The sequence below is a fragment of the Antechinus flavipes genome, chromosome 2 (assembly GCF_016432865.1).
Source record: "Antechinus flavipes isolate AdamAnt ecotype Samford, QLD, Australia chromosome 2, AdamAnt_v2, whole genome shotgun sequence".
Taxonomy (NCBI): domain Eukaryota; kingdom Metazoa; phylum Chordata; class Mammalia; order Dasyuromorphia; family Dasyuridae; genus Antechinus; species Antechinus flavipes.
This window is the reverse complement of record NC_067399.1, coordinates 362591699-362609407: the sequence shown is the minus strand read 5'-3', so window position 1 is coordinate 362609407 and position 17709 is coordinate 362591699. Positions and strand designations below refer to the sequence as shown.

At 34.0% G+C, this 17709-nt stretch overlaps 1 protein-coding gene across 1 annotated transcript; it reads right to left on the bottom strand.

The window, feature by feature from the left end:
• Positions 1-1926: 1926 nt before the first annotated feature.
• On the bottom strand, positions 1927-17443 carry SKP1 (S-phase kinase associated protein 1). Its single transcript, XM_051978203.1, has 6 exons — positions 17266-17443; positions 11907-12003; positions 8228-8301; positions 5156-5299; positions 4584-4724; positions 1927-2714 (listed from the first exon to the last, which is right to left on the bottom strand). Exons 2-6 carry the CDS (start codon positions 12001-12003, stop codon positions 2679-2681), a joined length of 492 nt encoding a protein of 163 aa, XP_051834163.1. The 5' UTR covers positions 17266-17443; the 3' UTR covers positions 1927-2678.
• Between the last annotated feature and the right edge of the window lie 266 nt (positions 17444-17709).

Sequence of the window (17709 nt, the reverse complement as noted above, 5' to 3'; positions counted from 1 at the left end):
GGCTTGGTTGCATCAAAAAGATACCATGAAAATTGAGGGTTTTTCCTTCCAAATTCCATCAACAAGCATTTATTTACGCTTTTAATATACCAGACTCTGCTAAATGCTGAGGGCTACCTTACAATCAATCAAAAAAACTTCCATTGTAATAGGAATGACACAAATACATGCAAACAAATAGAATATATACAAAATAATTCAAAGTAGTTTTTGTAAGGAAAGACAGCATACTGACTTCTGTAGGTTCACTCTCTACTAAAAGTGTGAGAAGAGAAATAGAATTTTACAGTAATTAGGAAAAAAGGTGGTGGCTTTTGTAGCTCTCATCTCCCAGATAAGGAATTGATATATTTCTTACACAGCCCAAGACAGGAAAGACTTCATTTTAAGATCTGGCACTTAAATTTGGAAACTAAGTAGAGGTGAAGAGGGAGAACTTAGCCTGTGTACAGGCTTGGGAAATGGGGAATAGTATAAAGTTCAAGGAACAGAAACTAAGACACTAAGGTTACACTACAATGGTTGTAATATGATTAAAGAGATTGGAAAGGTTATATTTTACTTATGAGACACACATCCAACCAATTCAGAGTGTCATTAATAACATTAAAAATCAATGTTAAGTTTGGAAAGAGATATCTCTGAGGGAACAGCTCAAATATCATTCTGCTTGCAGTCCCTGATATTTTTACCACTGACTTGAAGAAAAGTGTAAATGGCATGCTGCTCATCAAACTTGGATCAAAACAAATTTTTTTTAAAGTCCAAATAGGATTGAAAGATTAATCAAAATCTAGTAATGATAAATACAAAGTTCTACACTTGTGAAGAAAATTTTTTAAGAGTTATAGGTTGATGAGAGTATATATAAAGACCTAGGTAAACTAGGGATTGTGTACTATGAGGAGTAGGTATTGCAGGGTTGAGTAGAGATGGAAAGAATTCTAGTAAGCCAGTCGGCCAAACACAAATCAACATGAATATTGATGGCACCAAAGAAAAGTGCAAGGGTTGGAATGAAGACAACTAAGCCACCAGAGGCATCAAAAAGTGTTGGAAAATAAGGTATCAGCCCAGCGAACTAATAAGCAATAAAAATCTGAATGGATTGATATAATCTGATACTTATATCAAAGGAGAAGTTGCTGAGTCACTGATTGCAGCAAGGAGAGGATGGAAGTATACAAATGCTAAGCTGCCACTTAGCTTAGTGTAATGTGCTATATATGAGGTTGGGAAAAGGGAGGCAAAAGATGTGTTATCTTTGAGAAAACACCTAGTATTCATTAACATGGAAATGGGAGAAACTTGAGAAAAGATCAAGGATGAAAAAACTATTAACAATAAAAAGGCAAAAGGAGAATTTCAAAGACTATCAGGGAAGGGAGAGGCTGAAATAGATAGGGATAAATGTGAGGAGATAAAAGGAAAACCACCTTTGAGGAGGAAGGTTCTGGGTCCTGAAAAGAAAAAGTAGCAATTTGCTAGCTATTATGTAGGAGAAAAGTGATCAGTGTCACCAAGCTGCTATGAAAAAAGACCTCTAGATACTTACCCTGGGCACCTCTCCATTAAAGTGAAAGAAAGGTAAAAAGAGGCTTATAACTAGGGAAGTCATGAAAGTGGTGGGTGGCCTTCTGTAGTTCTCATTACCCAGAGGAAGTATACTTCTTGCAGAACCCATTAGCCCATAACCTTTTACACACCAGAAGATTAGAGAATCACCACTTTAAAATCCTCCATCAGAGATAGCTTAATTGAAATCGCCTTTTATTAGTTTTTTTTTTTTTTAACATTTGCAATGAGTATCAGTTTTTAAAACACTGAATTAAACTCATTTCACAAACAAGTAGTGAGAAGAATCCCTCTACCCCTACCCCCACCCCCACAAGGGAATACTAATTATAAAAGGATGACCACACCATCTGGGTTAAGTGTCATGTTTAATTATGAAAAGCTTAACAACTCTATCTAGTTCACATTTCTGCCAAATAACCACAAGCTGCTTGCTGGTTAGTAACTAGTTCTCCCCAGTGAGCAAAAAAATACTCAAATTTGACAGCATTCAATACAGACATATCCAATTTAAGGAGGCCTGTTTGCTATATATATATTGCAGGACTAGTCTTAATCTACACCAGTAGTTCTCTATTTTTTCACTCTGAGGAACTAGAAAAAAAACATCCATGAAGAAAAATCATTCAAAACATTTACCTCATTTAGCCTTCTGCCTGTTTCAAGCTCATGAATAAAGATAACACTTTGTTAATTCTAGTGTGGAAAACTTTTTGCAAGTGGTTTTATTTACAATGCCAAAGTTCCTTAAAGGGCAAGTCAGATAGCAAGAAAACTAAATTTTAAAGCTGGACAATAACTGGACAAACTGCTTTACAAAATGAGAAAAGGAAAGCCAAAAGTGCCACTTTCCACACAGAACCCACAGTTTCAGTTTTATTCAGACCAAAGTAAAAAGACTTTTGATTATACTGGTTAAAACAGCCATAGGATTAGACTCTGGACTTAAAAAACACTACACATGCAATGGGAACGATCGATATCCTGCTAATACAACGGATTTGCTGCTGCATTTGTCTAATATTAACAATTATAAACAGAGCAGTGCAACTAGTTATTTGGAACGATCCTTACAGTGTTACAGTGTCAACAGGCACAAGACTTCACTTTTCTTCACACCACTGGTTCTCTTTGCGTACCTAAAATTTAAAAAAAAAAACTTTTTATTTATTAAAAATAAGGATTTAGGAATACTATTATTAGCTACAAAAGCCATGACACCAGTAACCTGACTATTCAACCACTTTTTCTAGAAGCTTGAAATGATTCCTTCTCATTTACTCTTAAGATGTTTATTATAGGGGTAGCTAGGTGGTGCAGTAGAAATTTGATTCCGGCTCAAGAGTCTTTTCTCCCCTGCTGCAGAAGAGTAAAAAGGAAATAAGAATGGAAAGCTAAGTAGGAGTCAAATAGTGATGAGTCCTAAGCCTGAAGATATAGTTTATCTAAGAAGCAAAATAGTCAGTCATTAGAGAGTTACAAAGATAGCATTTTGGACAAGTTATGCTATTTAGTTTTTTCATTAATGATTTAAAGAGGACAGATATTTAAAATAGCTTTTCAATTAACTCAAGTGGGATAGAATATTCAAATTGTTTAATGCTTTTTGTTAATTGTTATATACATATACATTTTATACACACACACACACACATATTAACTCGAAACAAAATAATCTAGCAAATTTTGAAGTATCAAATATTTCTAAATCCTTTCTGAAAAAGCATAATGTGCATATATACTAAATATGGCCAGAAAAATTATACTCATAAATCTTACAAGTTTACAAAACTCAACTAGCTACTAAGTAAGTCATCACATATTAACCCAATCCAGAAGGGTTATGTCTATTTTTTCCCAAGATAAATTATTACATAACTATTTTAAATTATCTCATCATCTAGATCAAAGGTACTGTAATAAAATTTTTAAATTATCTTTTCATTTAACATTCATTTAACAAGTTATTCTTCTTTCCCTTCTCTACCATCATTGAAAAAACAAAATTCTTGCAAGAAACTATGCATATTCAAGCAAAACAAATTTTCATATTCAACATGTCCAATGATGCCCATTTTCATCTGGCATATTTACTCCATCTAACCTCAAGTACAATTTATCATCATTGTTCCTCTGAAATTATGGCTGCACTGTGTTGCTCCAAATTCGTTATGTCTTTCAAAATTGTATAGTTATGATGTTTTTGATATAAATTTTATTCTTGGTAATGTACATTTCATTTTTTATAATATTAATTTTTAAAAAATATTTTGATAACCGTATGGCAATATAACTGGTTTTCTTTTGTATTTTTACATATTTTATTTTATACATTTTAAAATCATTCTTTTGTGAAAGGGGTCTCTGTAGACTACCAAAAGAATCCATTACATAAAAAATTTAAGAACTCCAAGATGCTTAGGGACAATAGGAGTTTTTAAATGAATTTATCATGGAAGGAAGGATAAATAAAGATAACAAACATTAAAAGCCAATGACCAATTTTCTAAAACCTAACATAGAACAGATTTAAATTATATTGCTCAAGCTCCAAGGTTTACAAATGCTCTTTATTTCTCTTGCATTGACAACAGCATTTTAAAAGTTACTTAATAAATTATGAAACTGAATTATGTATAAAACATCACTTTTACATTAAGAGCAGGACAGTAGAAAAAGGAAATCCACTGGTCCAGATTAAAATCCTACCTCACCTTGAGCATTATCTGTTAACTCACTTTCCTCAAGGCTAAAATGAAGTTGTACTATATGACCCTCCTCCTCCCCCAAAAGTCTTCCAGCTCTAAATCTATGATGCTAAGATTTGCCATATATAAATGATAATTTGATACAATATACACAATTTATAACTTTCCAGAAAGTCTCTCCCATAATGTGAGATGGATAGATAACATGCCATACATACACATAAGGTGAGAGAGTATACATAATACGTGTGTATCATCTTGGACTACTAGATTATTTTATTTTTAATAACTATAAAATACCTGGGCTTCTTCCTCTTCAGTAAAGTCATTCTTGATATTGAATGTTTTGCGAATCTCTTCTGGAGTTTTTCCCTTGATCATATTTGCAACAGTCTTGCATGTGACATCAAGCAAACCTTTAATGTCCAAGTAGTTTGCAGCCTGTAAATGACATTTTTTTTCTTAAATATAAATCAAACTACAATTTTTAAATATTTGTCTTCCAGCTTGTAAATTTTTTTCCTAATTATAATCCTCATAATCAAACTACAATTTTTAAACATTGTCTTCTAGAATTTAAAGATACAATGAAATGTCAATAGCCAATTAGGGCTAACTTCAGAAAAAGAAAAATTAGGGAGTTATATTGATTTTTTAAAAACTCATTAAGTCATATACATTTTAAACAAACTACTGACTACTTGAAATTAAAATGAGATCTACTATTAAGTGTTATTGTGTTGACCAAAGAAAACTAAAAGTTACCCCCCCCCCCCCCAAAGTTTAATAGATGTGAATTTAACCATCTAAAAGATTCCTGGACTCACAATGGATGATTTTCTGTAATACAAACCCCCATAATACCCACATACCAGAATAAGTTCAAAAAGGGTTCCTTGGTCAACTTTCAGGAATTCTTGGTCCCAAACAGGAATATCATCTGTTCGCTTCTCTTTGTTCTCATCATCCTCAGGAGGAGGAGGATCATCCTTGTGGTGGGTGCACCACTGGATGACCTAAATACAAAAGAACAAAAAGTTTGAGGCAAGACCAATAGGCTTCATGTATTTTAATTTAACAATTATCAAGTAAGAGCTCATTTAATAGTAATGCCTGAAAAAATAATTTTTCCAAAATTAAAAATGAAACCAAACTTGTCTTAATTGAAGAATTAAAGCAGCAATGATGCCAGCAAAAATGGAATAGGCTACAATCTTTCCAGATCAATGACATATTTTCCATCTGTAATTTACTGTAATCTACTATAATATTGTTAACAAAAATTTTCCAAGTCATCTCATAAAAATCTCAAATCCTACAACAAAGTATAATTGCCACAAAACTTATTCACCTGAAAAATGGCATGTGTTGATGCAAACTTAAGTGTGAAAGTTTTCTGTTTTAAAATTAATTTAAAAGAACTTGAGGAAAACCCCATCTATGAGACTCATTAGGCTACTTACCTGAATTCTAGTCTGCACAATTGGGCTGGTTCAACCAATTTAGAAAGGTTGAAAAATATGAGTCTGATAGAATTGTATCACTTACACTAACTAACTGGAAGTTAGTTACTTTGAACAAGTATCACTTTTTAAGAAAACAACTCTGACCAAGTTTTTTGGCTGTACTATAAATACAAGTTTTTCAATATGTGCAGACCCTTTTGTCTGCACATCAAAACTAGACTCCCCACTCCCACCCTTAGAGCCTGATAAGCTATGAAGCTTTCCTCCCTTTTCTCAGCCTAGGGAAAAAAGCTGCCTATCTCACTTCTCAACTCTTTCCAATCTGATTTCCAACTTCCATCATTCAACTGAAAACAATAATTTCTTATAATTATTGTATCTCTGATAACCTTTTTTTTTCAATCCAATTACTGCATCTGACCTGGGTCACCATTTGAATCATTAATTGGCTAAAGGTTATCTTAGTATGTATGTATGTTTCAAAAGACATTTCAAATTCAACATGTCAAACAATCTTGCTTGCTCCCAAATAACTCCTTCTCCCTATTTTTCTTGAAAACCACATCTTCCAGTCTCCAAAGATTTGTTTCTTCAGTATGATTCCACTTTTTACTCTCCCTTTTTACTTCACATATCCAAATCAGTTACCAAATTTTGCCTGTGATTTCTACTTCACAATATCTCTGATCTCATCCATTTCCAGAGAGAAAAGACCTAACAAAGTCCTGTCACACATTATAATCACCTAAATTACAGTAACAATTTCTTAAATTTGGGTCTCCCAAGATATCTTCCTAATTCCATCTATCCCCTCCCCTCCATACTAGGGCTGCAAAAGAGATTTTCCTAACCAATAAATCTTCTGCACAAGGGCTTTCTATAAAATAGCCTCTAAGATCAAATATAAAATTCTGTATAAATTTTAAATTCCTTCATTTAGCCCCCAACCATATTTCTGTCCTCATTGAATATACATATTTCCATAGGGAGCACAGTGGATATGGAGTACTATGCCTTGTACTTAAACTGTGTGGCCCTGACGGCAAGTCACTTAAACTTTAGGTCTTCCCTCAAAGTTTTCTCAGCTATAAAATGGGAATAACAGCTCTATCTCTTCCCAGGATGGTTGTGAGGATCAATGGAAATAATATTTCTAACACACTAGTAGACACTAGTCTACTAGTCTACTTTTTTTTACCACTTCCCTTCCTACACTGTGATCCATCCAAACTGGCCTTTTTTCTTATTCCATTTCCCATTCGGTGCCTTTGTATTGGCCCATCTCCCATTGCCTATAACATATTCTCCTCTCCTTACCGGTCATAAAAAATTGCCATCTTCAAGATATAGCTTAAGCACTATCATCTATATAAAACCTTTTCTGATTTCAACTGTTTACTAGAGTTGGCTACTTATAATCACAGCCAAAAAATTTACTCTATACCAAACTAGCATGCATTTTTAAATTTATATTATGTGTACACACATACTCCTCCCTTTTTCTCCCTCACCCCATCGTGTAAACTCCTTGCTAGGAATTGTTTTTATTTACTGTATTCAGTCAGTGCCTACTACATTTCTGATACAGACTAAGCACTTATCTTTATTATTGTGGAGTAGCAAACTAGTACAGAGGCTAAACCTCTTGACTACTATTCTACTTTCACAATGTAAAATCTTTTCCCAATAACCAGAATTCCCAAAAATCTGTTAGCAACACTCCAAGACCAGTCATTTTATTATCAGCAGTTAAGAATACATATATCCAAAGCAAGTCATCACATCCGAGAAGACTTTGTTCTTGGCAAAAATTCTTTTTTAAAATTTCCCCCTATCAAGAATCTAGCTAGTTTGAGATTTTACACATACATGTATTTTATACACATATGCACACAAATGAATGCACACACTGTCCTGTGTTATGACAAATTCATACTTTGAAACATTATTGTCAGAATGGAAATGAACCATGTCAAGGTATTAAAAGAACAGAAGGTCTTTAGAAACTAAACTGGGCAGATCCTTTGCAGTTCAAACTTTATCAAGAATTTATACAGGATGACAATTCATGGAAGAGGAAAGGGGTTGTGATCTGGCTTAGCAGAACTAGCATTCTCAAGATAATAAAATCCTTTAGAAGTACTTTTTTTTGGTAATTAAGTATTAGGGATAAAACAAAACTATCTCTTGCCCTCAAAGAACTTAATAGTATTTGTGTTTGGGAATAGACCCACTTAGTATATAAAGACAACAGAAAATAATTTCAAGAAAGGAACAGACCTCAAAGGATATTAGTTTACAATTCTTCATATCAAATGAAAAAAGTTGTCAAAAGATAAAACAATGTCCCCAAAGTTATACAAATATTAGATGGCAGAGTGGAATAAATTTCTGGGTCCAAATCCCTATCATGCTGTCTTCTTCAAGGACCAGAAACCTAATTATTCCAAGTAAACTATAATAAGTAATAGGCTTTACCTTTTTTAATATTGCTGCATTAACATTTGGTAGAGGAACAGGATCATCATCCCCTTCATCATCCATTCCCAGATCTAAAAAAAAAAAAATAAAAATTCCATTTTTTCAAAACTTAAGCTCTTCTTTGAGATTTATAGAAGCAACTGTAATGGCCAAAATACTAATAATGTGCTCTTGTATATCTAAGAAAAACAAAGTTTTAGGTTCAGGAGTATTTTTCCACTTTAAAAGTCCATCCCTTTCCCATTTGTAAAATGAGGGGGTTGATCCAGGTCTTATTGAAATCTAAATCTACGGTTCTATAATCTGGATTCAATTTTGACCTCTAACACTGATCGTAGACATGTCACCACTTTGTATATCAGTTTTCTCATTTGTAAAATGGAGATGCTAATAGTTCACACATCTGGTTGTGAGGAAAGTGCTTTGTAAGCTTTATAAGCCTTAAAGGTAGTATTTATATAAAAGAATATTTAGAAAAATTAGAAGAAAATTATTTTGAATGATGAGGAAAGTACAGAAATATTGTAACCTTATTCCAAAATGTAAGTAGTATATAAAATTGTAAGCAATTTTCAGTAGTATTCCATGCAATCTAGAATAATTCCCAAAAAGTAAAAACATAACTAATTTGCTGACTTAATTTACTCTAAGTGACTCAACGCACTGTCAGTTTTAATTAGTTTTTAGGCAGCATTATAGATCTTTGATAGTTGCACTTTGATAGTTTAAGATTTAGTACAGAACCCATAAAAATTAAAGTTATCACCAATACTAATAAAATTCAGTGTTCAAAAGAATTAAGTTGAATAGATTAGTATGATAGATTGACAATTCATAAAACACATTTAGAATTTAGTGATGCAGAATAAAGTCTTTGAATAAAATATTTTAAGTCCGCTGACTTACTACATATATAAGCTGGTTGAATATATTACACATAGTATCATTAATGATTCACATTGATCTAATAGTTTGTCGTTGATGTGTACAAAATGATTTATATCTGTTAAATGACAACAGGGGGAAATCAATGGAAAATGTAAATGCATTTTGTGTATATGATTGTACCATCATGTATTCCCTTCTCAAGTATTTCTTCTAATGGAAATGAGGCCAGTAAAACACTCAAAACCAAAAAATTATTTGGATAAAATTTGTTAAGAATGCTATCTCAAGGGGGTAAAAACTCACAATTATATATATGTATCATTTTGGTAAATAAAATCAGTTTGTCAGCCATTGTGCAATGTCTGTAATGCTTTGGTACTGTCTGCCATGGAGATGTTCCAGAATATAATCCTCCATCTGTAAATATCTTGAATGTTGAAATAAAAATGAGAAATGTGCTGTTTTAAAAAAAGGACAATTTTTATGTATAAGATGTTCTACAACAAATTCTTACAATAATCCAACTAGTTATTTTTCTTACTTGAACACAAAAACTCTGGTTATACTTAGCATATATTCCCAGAAGCAGTAGTACCCAAATTAGAAGCAAATAAACTATGATGTCAGAATTCTCAACTAATTCTAAATTTTAAAAAGTTCCATTCTTTTTTTAGCAAGGGTCATAAAGAGTTTTTAAAGCTGTTTATGTTTATGCAACAAAAATTAAAAGGATGAGATAATAAGCAATAAACTCCCTTTAGATCAGGAAACAAACTGAATACATGAACATCAACAAAGAGCCACCTGTTTTAAAACTTTTTTTTTTAAGCCACTTTTTTGACAGTATATTTATAAACTGGTATTTATTTACTCGGGGAATTACATTGGTCCAGAATTACTGTTCTAATGTTGAAACACAAGAATGTGCATTGTCCAAAATTAGTGCTTTGAAACCATAGACAGTTTAAAAAAAAAAAAAAAACCCTCAAATGACAGAATAGTTCTTTTAAGCTATTTAATTTCAAGAACTTTAAAGTTACCTGAATACTCTTAGTTATCACACCCTAAAAATGAATTTGATTACTCCAAATATATATGCCAAGATTTTCTCTGATTGTTCTAAGTGATTCCATTTTCTAAGTTATATAAAACCCATAATCAGTGTGATTAAGTACAAAGTTTGACTAAGGAAAGAAATGATAAATCTTTAATTTCATAGAATGGCAATCCTCAAACATCTAAATTCCATCTAATTCATTAATATAAAACTAAGATAAAACAAGTTATCTCTAATTCTTAAAGAATTCTGTCAAGAGAACAGAACAAGCTGATTGTTTTGGTAAGTCCTGACTAAATTGGTTCATTCACTTCAGTAACTGGATGCCAAAGAAAAAGAAGTTTAAAAAGATATTCTTTTACATTGGCAAAAGCTATTCCAGAGCAGCATACAAAAGACTTTATTAAAAGTGTTCCACACAATAACTAAGATGAAACCAAGGCATGCTTTTATTCTCTACCAAAGCAACCATTCAGGCAACAAAACAAATTTTAAAGTATTTGTTTATTATTCTCCTAAAACCCAAGGAAGCCCACATAACTAATTTGCTGACTTTTCACACTACAGCAAAAAATTAAACATTGACATAACCCTACTAAATTAATTACAATACTCAAAATTTGGCTTTATTATTTTTGCACATGTTAAAAGTGTCCAAGGCACAGCAGAACAAAGAGATGTTATGATGGGGAATTCAAAGGTTCCCAAGAGCTTCTTGGGGGGAAGGGGAGGGGAGAAAGGGAAAAGTCTATATAACCATAATATAACAAGGGAGAATAATCATATGTAACTGGCAGAACTCTCTGCAGTTGACAGATTCAAATGACGATTTGGGATGAAGAGAGGAAAAAAAGAATGTTAAGGGATTAATTTTAAAAAGTGAGTTGACTTCCTACTAGAAACTGGTTAGTAATCCTTTATTTCTTGAACTTTAAAGATTATTTTTCTTCCCAAACTGTCAATTAAAATATAATACTGAGTGACAATGACATTGTAAGAAAATTTAATTTATATTAGCTTTTATTTTATCAATCCTTTCAAGAATTCAGAACTTAATTAAGTTTAATACAAAAAATCCTATTTCTAAAAAATTAGGCATTCATTACTACCCCTTTTAATTTTTATGTATTTTCTTGAAAGGCAAAGCTTGAAATTAAACCTACACTCTTCTACTAGTCCAACTCTTAACTCCTAATACCCCGATTTTCTTTTAAAAGCTCAACTCAAACCAGGTTTTTGTTTACTTTTCTTGCCAGCCTACTTACTTACTGTCTTCCTCTTATATCCCTCATAACCCTAATGTTTTCTGTATTATAAGTTGTAAACTCCTAAATGACAAGAAATAGTTTCACTTTCACTCTTGTCTTTTTAATCTTGCTTTTTTTTTCCATTCTAATACCTAAAAGGTGCTTTAAAACACTTTTATATGATTATATAATCAATTCTTAAAAACGCTCTTTTTTGATATTTCATAGAAGTCTAAATAAAGCTGACACCAAGCACAAAATTTGTCTGATTTCCATTTTACAGATGGAAATCATAATTTAAATTATGTTTTCTGTTTTATAGACAAGAGAAGTGACTTATCCATGGTAACAAAGATAGTGTCACAGACAGGATATGAACACAGACTACTGGCACTCAATTCAATATTCTGATTACCACTTTTTTTTCTGCTAATATTGTTTTCTTCATCCAACTTCAGGATGGGAAAGTAAAAATATGTCTTACCTTCCAACATGGTCTTGATAGTTACAGACTGTTTTGCAATTTCAACATCAACTTCAAATATCTCTCCATCAGAGCTCTGCAACTTAATTGAAGGCATCTAAAACACATAAATTATTCATAATGGTGAGAAAAATTCCAGAGCATAGGATTATCACCACCACCACCGATTTTTAAAAATTACTTAAAATTCATTTTAAGACAGTTGTTAGGCTTCTAAGCCTATTAGACTCAACAAAAAAACACATTTATAAACTAGTTCTTATTAGTAGCATGTCAACCTGAAGACAACTCTTCTTAGTTAACTGAACATCTGTGAATGTGCTCTTTTCAAGATGCTTTTTGAATCTCTACTACCTAACCATAGGTAAGATTACCACACCTAACCATATCAGTGGAAAAAATTCCAGAAAAACTTGTAGTTTCCCACAAAGCCTATTCAATGAAAATAGGTTATACAGTCATTTAACATATGTCCTATTGCAGTACTACCACACACCTGAATGAAGAAGCTAAGGGTAAAAAAATGAGGATGATAGTTTTGTAGCAGTTTAAATTTCACCTTTAACTTTAACTTGCTTTAAACTTTATACTTTAAAAATACAGACTTGCTTTAACAAAACAGCAATTTTAGCAAGCAGGTGCAGTTTTTTCACATGAGCAACTGAGGTATTTGAGATCGCTTCAAATTTTAAAATAATCTTATTTCCAAGGAATTTTTAGTTAGCTCCACAAAACAAGTTTGTTATCAAAGATCTTGCCCTCCCCACCCCCAAAAAAAACACAACAGTAGTCAAGTATGGGACATGTAAGCAAAGAATTTATGCTTCTGACATTATTACTTCCAAGAAAGACTTGGTCCTTGAGCAAAATCATCATCTTAAAATTTTACTCTATACACATATACAAACATGCTCTTCAAATATACTTTGTGCATACCTTGGTAAATGTATGAACATTACTATAACTCTTTATTTTTTGTTTTATTTCCCCAAAATACTTTCCTCCTCCAACAATTGCAACTCCTTCCCTTATAAGCAAAGGAAAACAGCTAATTTTAGGTCTGACTATACCAACTACCCCTACCTCTCCTCAAACCAACCTCCAATTAAAATTTTGTAACTCCCTATTAATTTCCACGAAGAAATCAAATCCTCAGATTTCTAAAGCTCTTCATAACCTGATCCTTTCCTACTTTCCAATTAAATCTCCTCCAATGAACCCTACCATTCATTTACACTAGCTTAATTGCTGCATACCTTGTACAGAAGATGCCACTCTGAGTTAATCTCAATTAAATGCATTTTAGTGTTAATTTACATTAGTGTGTGTTTTGGTTCTGCCGACTCTTTTACACAAGGTTTGTATCCAAAACTTATTTTGGGATTCATTCTCTGAAAAAGATTCTAGCTTTAAATTAGAAATTAAAAAAAATTGTTTAAGCATATGTAAAGCTTTGAACTAAATGAAAATGATCTGTGCACAAAATTTAAAATGTATATTGTTGTGGATTCACAATAGTATTTTCACTTTTTTTTTGTTGTTTGCTTGTATTTTTCTCATTTTTTTTCACTTTTGAACTGATCGTTCTTGTGCAGCATAATAAATGTGGAAATATGTTTGTTTAGAAAAATTGCACGTTTAACCTCTATTGAACAACTTGTTGTCTACGAGGGCGAGGGAGAGAGAAAAAGTATTTGCAAGGGTGAATAATGAAAGCTATCTTTGCATGTATTTTGAAAAAAGCCATTTATAAAAATGTATATTAAAAACTTTATCAAATGCACTGTACCACATCTTATAATTGGAAAAAAAATTATAGCCATTGAAACTGGAGTAAAGTAAGCTCTAAAAATGAATGCTGGCGTTGAAAATGAAAGATGGGAATTGATGATCCATTTTCTCTCAAAGTTAATGCAGTAATAAAAAAAAAATTTAAGCAACAGGCAGACACATAATATATTTACATAGAAAAAAGACTTTTTATTTCTAGGCATATGAAAAGATGCTCCGAGTTATTATTAATCAGAGAAATGCAAATTAAGACAACTCTGAGATACCACTACACACCTGTCAGATTGGCTAGAATGACAGGGAAAAATAATGCGGAATGTTGTAGGAGATGTGGGAAAACAGGGACACTAACACATTGTTGGTGGAATTGTAAATACATCCAACCATTCTGGAGAATAATTTATCAAACTGTGCATACCCTTTGATCCAGCAGTGTTACTACCGGGCTTATATCCCAAAGAGATAGGGAAAGGGTCCTGTATGTGCAAGAATGTTTGTGGCAGCCCTCTTTGTAGTGGCCAGAAATTGGAAACTGAGTGGATGCCCATCAATTGGAGAATGGCTGAATAAATTGTGGTATATAAATATTATAGAATATTATTGTTCTCTAAGAAATGACCAGCAGGATGATTTCAGAAAGGCCTGGAGAGACTTACATGAACTGATGTTGAGTGAAATGAGTAGGACCAGGAAATCATTATATACTTCAACAATACTATATGATGATCAATTGTAATGGACCTGGCCATCTTCAGCAATGAGATGAACTAAATCAGTTCCAATGAAGCAGGAATGAATCGAACCAGCTACTCCCAGCGAAAGAACTCTGCGAGATGACTAAGAACCATCACACAGAAGTCCCAATCCCTCTATTTTTATCCACCTGCATTTTTGATTTCCTTCACAGGCTAATTGTACACTACTTCAGAGTCCAATTCTTTTTGTACTGCAAAATAACCGTTTGGACATGTATACTTATTTCGTACTTAATTTATACTTTAACATATTTAACATGTATTGGTCAAGCTGCCATTTGGGGGAGGGGGAAAATTGGAACAAAAGGTTTGGCAATTGTCAATGCTATAAAATTACCCGTGCATATAACTACTAAATAAAAAGCTATAGTTAAAAAAAAAAAAAAAAAAAGACTTTTTGAAGAGATTTCATTCTTGGTCTTAAAAGTAAATATTTGAAGACATCAATTCAATTTAGAAAAGCTGTCTTTCTTATCTTCATATGAAGGAGTGTTGTATACCAAATTGACTGCAACCAGCCCTGCCCAATGGAAGTGAGCCCAGTTTCACTGCAGATGATTTACAAATACCAACAACTTCAAGATTACATAGACTCCATACCCAAGACAACAGGCATTAATAAACAAGGCTATTTCAAAAAAGCTGCCTGCCCCAAAGGGAGTCAAAATCTAGGTAAGTTTTGCATATATAAGTGACATTAAGAATTTAGATCAAGATATCATGTGGACTATGTCACAATAAGTCTGACATGTAAGTTCTCATGTTGATCCAAAAATAAAAAAAAAATCATTAGCAAAATTTGCTTTGTCATAAATTTCAAACATATCTAGTTTCTGGGATCTTTAAGATCTTAAAATAACACTGAAAGGATATGTTTAATTTAGAATTCAAAGCAATTTAGGAAAGGAACATCTCCAAATTGCACATACACCCCACCCACAAAAACAAAAACAAAACCTCTTTTTCAGAACATATGAATGCTCTGCTCTGAAAACTTGCCACCTAATGTTAACAACCACAAACTACTAAATTTTATAAATATGATGTTTTATTTATTACTTTCCTGATTAAACAGGTTAATGAATTCCATTACTAAGATTAAGAAGATGTTCCAAGATCTTAATATTTCTAACACTTGCAATTTCAATGCAAAATGGGACTCAACTCTGCAAAATTTAGGCCAATCCTGTTCATAAGTTTTATTAAAAACAGTTTGCATTTAAATCTTACCATTCTAATCAAATACAGAAGGAATATTTTCCATTAGCTTCTTAACCATCTTTCAAAAGCAATTTACCATCAGATAGATCATGAAAGCATAACTTTTATTAATTTCTTTCCTGATTAATAGGTTAATGCATTCCATTACTAACATTAAGGAAATGTCTAAAAATCTTAATATTTCTAACACTTGCATTTAAATTGCAAAATGGGACTCAACTCTGCAAAATTTAGGGCAATCCTGTTCATAAGCTTCATTAAAAAGAAAAATTTTGACTATTGGAAAAGTTTTGTTTTTTTTTTTTTAAGTTTTCACTTGTCTTGCAATTCTAATCAAATACAGAAAGAATATTTTCCACTAGCTTATTTACCATTTCTTTCAATGACACTTTATCTTCATGATCATGAAAACATAAGTTTTTAATGCTTAATCAGCTTAGATGCACTGCAGAGTTCTTTCCTACACAATTATTCTGAAGGAACTCTACGGTCCATCAACTAAACTTGGCAAAAGCTATGCTGCCTTGGGACAACCAATGTCAACAATTCACCCCCCTACCCTCACTCCCACCACCCACGGGCTCTCTTGCAGTTGTTGCCTCATTGCCCTCCCCAAGTAACAAGGTGATCTAAAGCAAAATTCCAGAAGCTAAAATACGCCCAAGAAAAACGACAAACTTTATGTCACCAATCACGTAAGAGCTAGCTCCAAGCAGTTCTCCAGAACTGGAGAACTAGATAGCGCAATCATATTGCATTACATAGTTTTTGCAGCAAAAGCAAACAAAATGCATTAATGTTTTCAAAATTCAGGATGCTCTTACGCTACCAACGTGAATATTTTTCGAAAGGAAAAGGTTAAAATTAACCTTTCTCCACAGCAGATTAATTAGAAAGTCTAAAGCTTTAACAGATAGAAATGAGTGTATGCCCTATTATTCCCCCCCCCAAAAAAAAAAAACAAAAAAAACAACCTTCCCTTCTCTTACACGGTCTGGATTACTCAGCTCCCACTTCACACAACAGAATACAAGCTGACAATCGGCTAAATATTCCTCTCCCTGAGAGAAAAATAGGTTTATATTTATTGGAAGGGGCACAGTCGGTGCTGCATCATAGAGAAGAAAGAGAACTAGCTCCGATTCAGCATAAAGGGAGGTGTAGACGCACCCTGGAGGAGGGGGGAGGGTCGCACGCAGAGTAAAGCTGAGTACCAGCTTAGGCTCCCACGAAGCGGGCAGGGAGGAAGGCGGACCCTCGGAAAGCCGTGATAGGGCCGTGGACTGCGAGCGGGCCTCAAGGGACCCCGGCAGCAGGTATACAGGCAGAGTCAAGGCGCCTTAAGCAGGCAGGCCTATGGCGTGCGTAGCCAACGTCGGAGCTCGAGCGGCCTAGGGCAAGGGAGGGAAACAAAGTCGCGCCCCCGTCTGCTCTGAGGGCCGGAAACATAAAGAGGATGGGCAGGGGATGGGGGGCTTGCCGAGCTCCGAAGGGAGCAGGCAAGGCCTAGGCCATCGCCATACAGCAGCTACCGAGACGCCGCCCAGCCAATCCTCCTCCACCCTGCCTTCCTGAACGCCAAGGCCACTTACGGTTCCGGATCCCCGGGGACCCCGGCGGGCTAGCTGGCGGAGCCGAGAAGGCCGGTGGGCTAAGGGGCAGGCGACGAGGGAGGAAAGGCCCCAAAGCAGCGCCGAGCACCAAAACCAATACAGAAGCAGCGCCAGTGGCGGCGGCCTTTATAAGGGGAGAGAAACGAGTGGTGCCAAGGACCCCGGGCCTGGTGACGTCACAGAGCATAGTGAGATGTCCATGGACATTGCCTGAATGGCGAACAAACAAACACCAACAAGGGAGGAAGTCGCCTTTTCTAGCCTCCTCCTCTCTAACGTCCTGGAGACATTATTTATTCATTTCCACCTCTCCTTAGAGTGGGGCGGCTTGGAGTCTCAGGCCGGAGTGTCTGTTGAAGCGCCTGAACCGGGCAAGGGGTCCTTCAGGCAGAAGCTGTCTTAAGCAGAATCTTGCGAAATTTG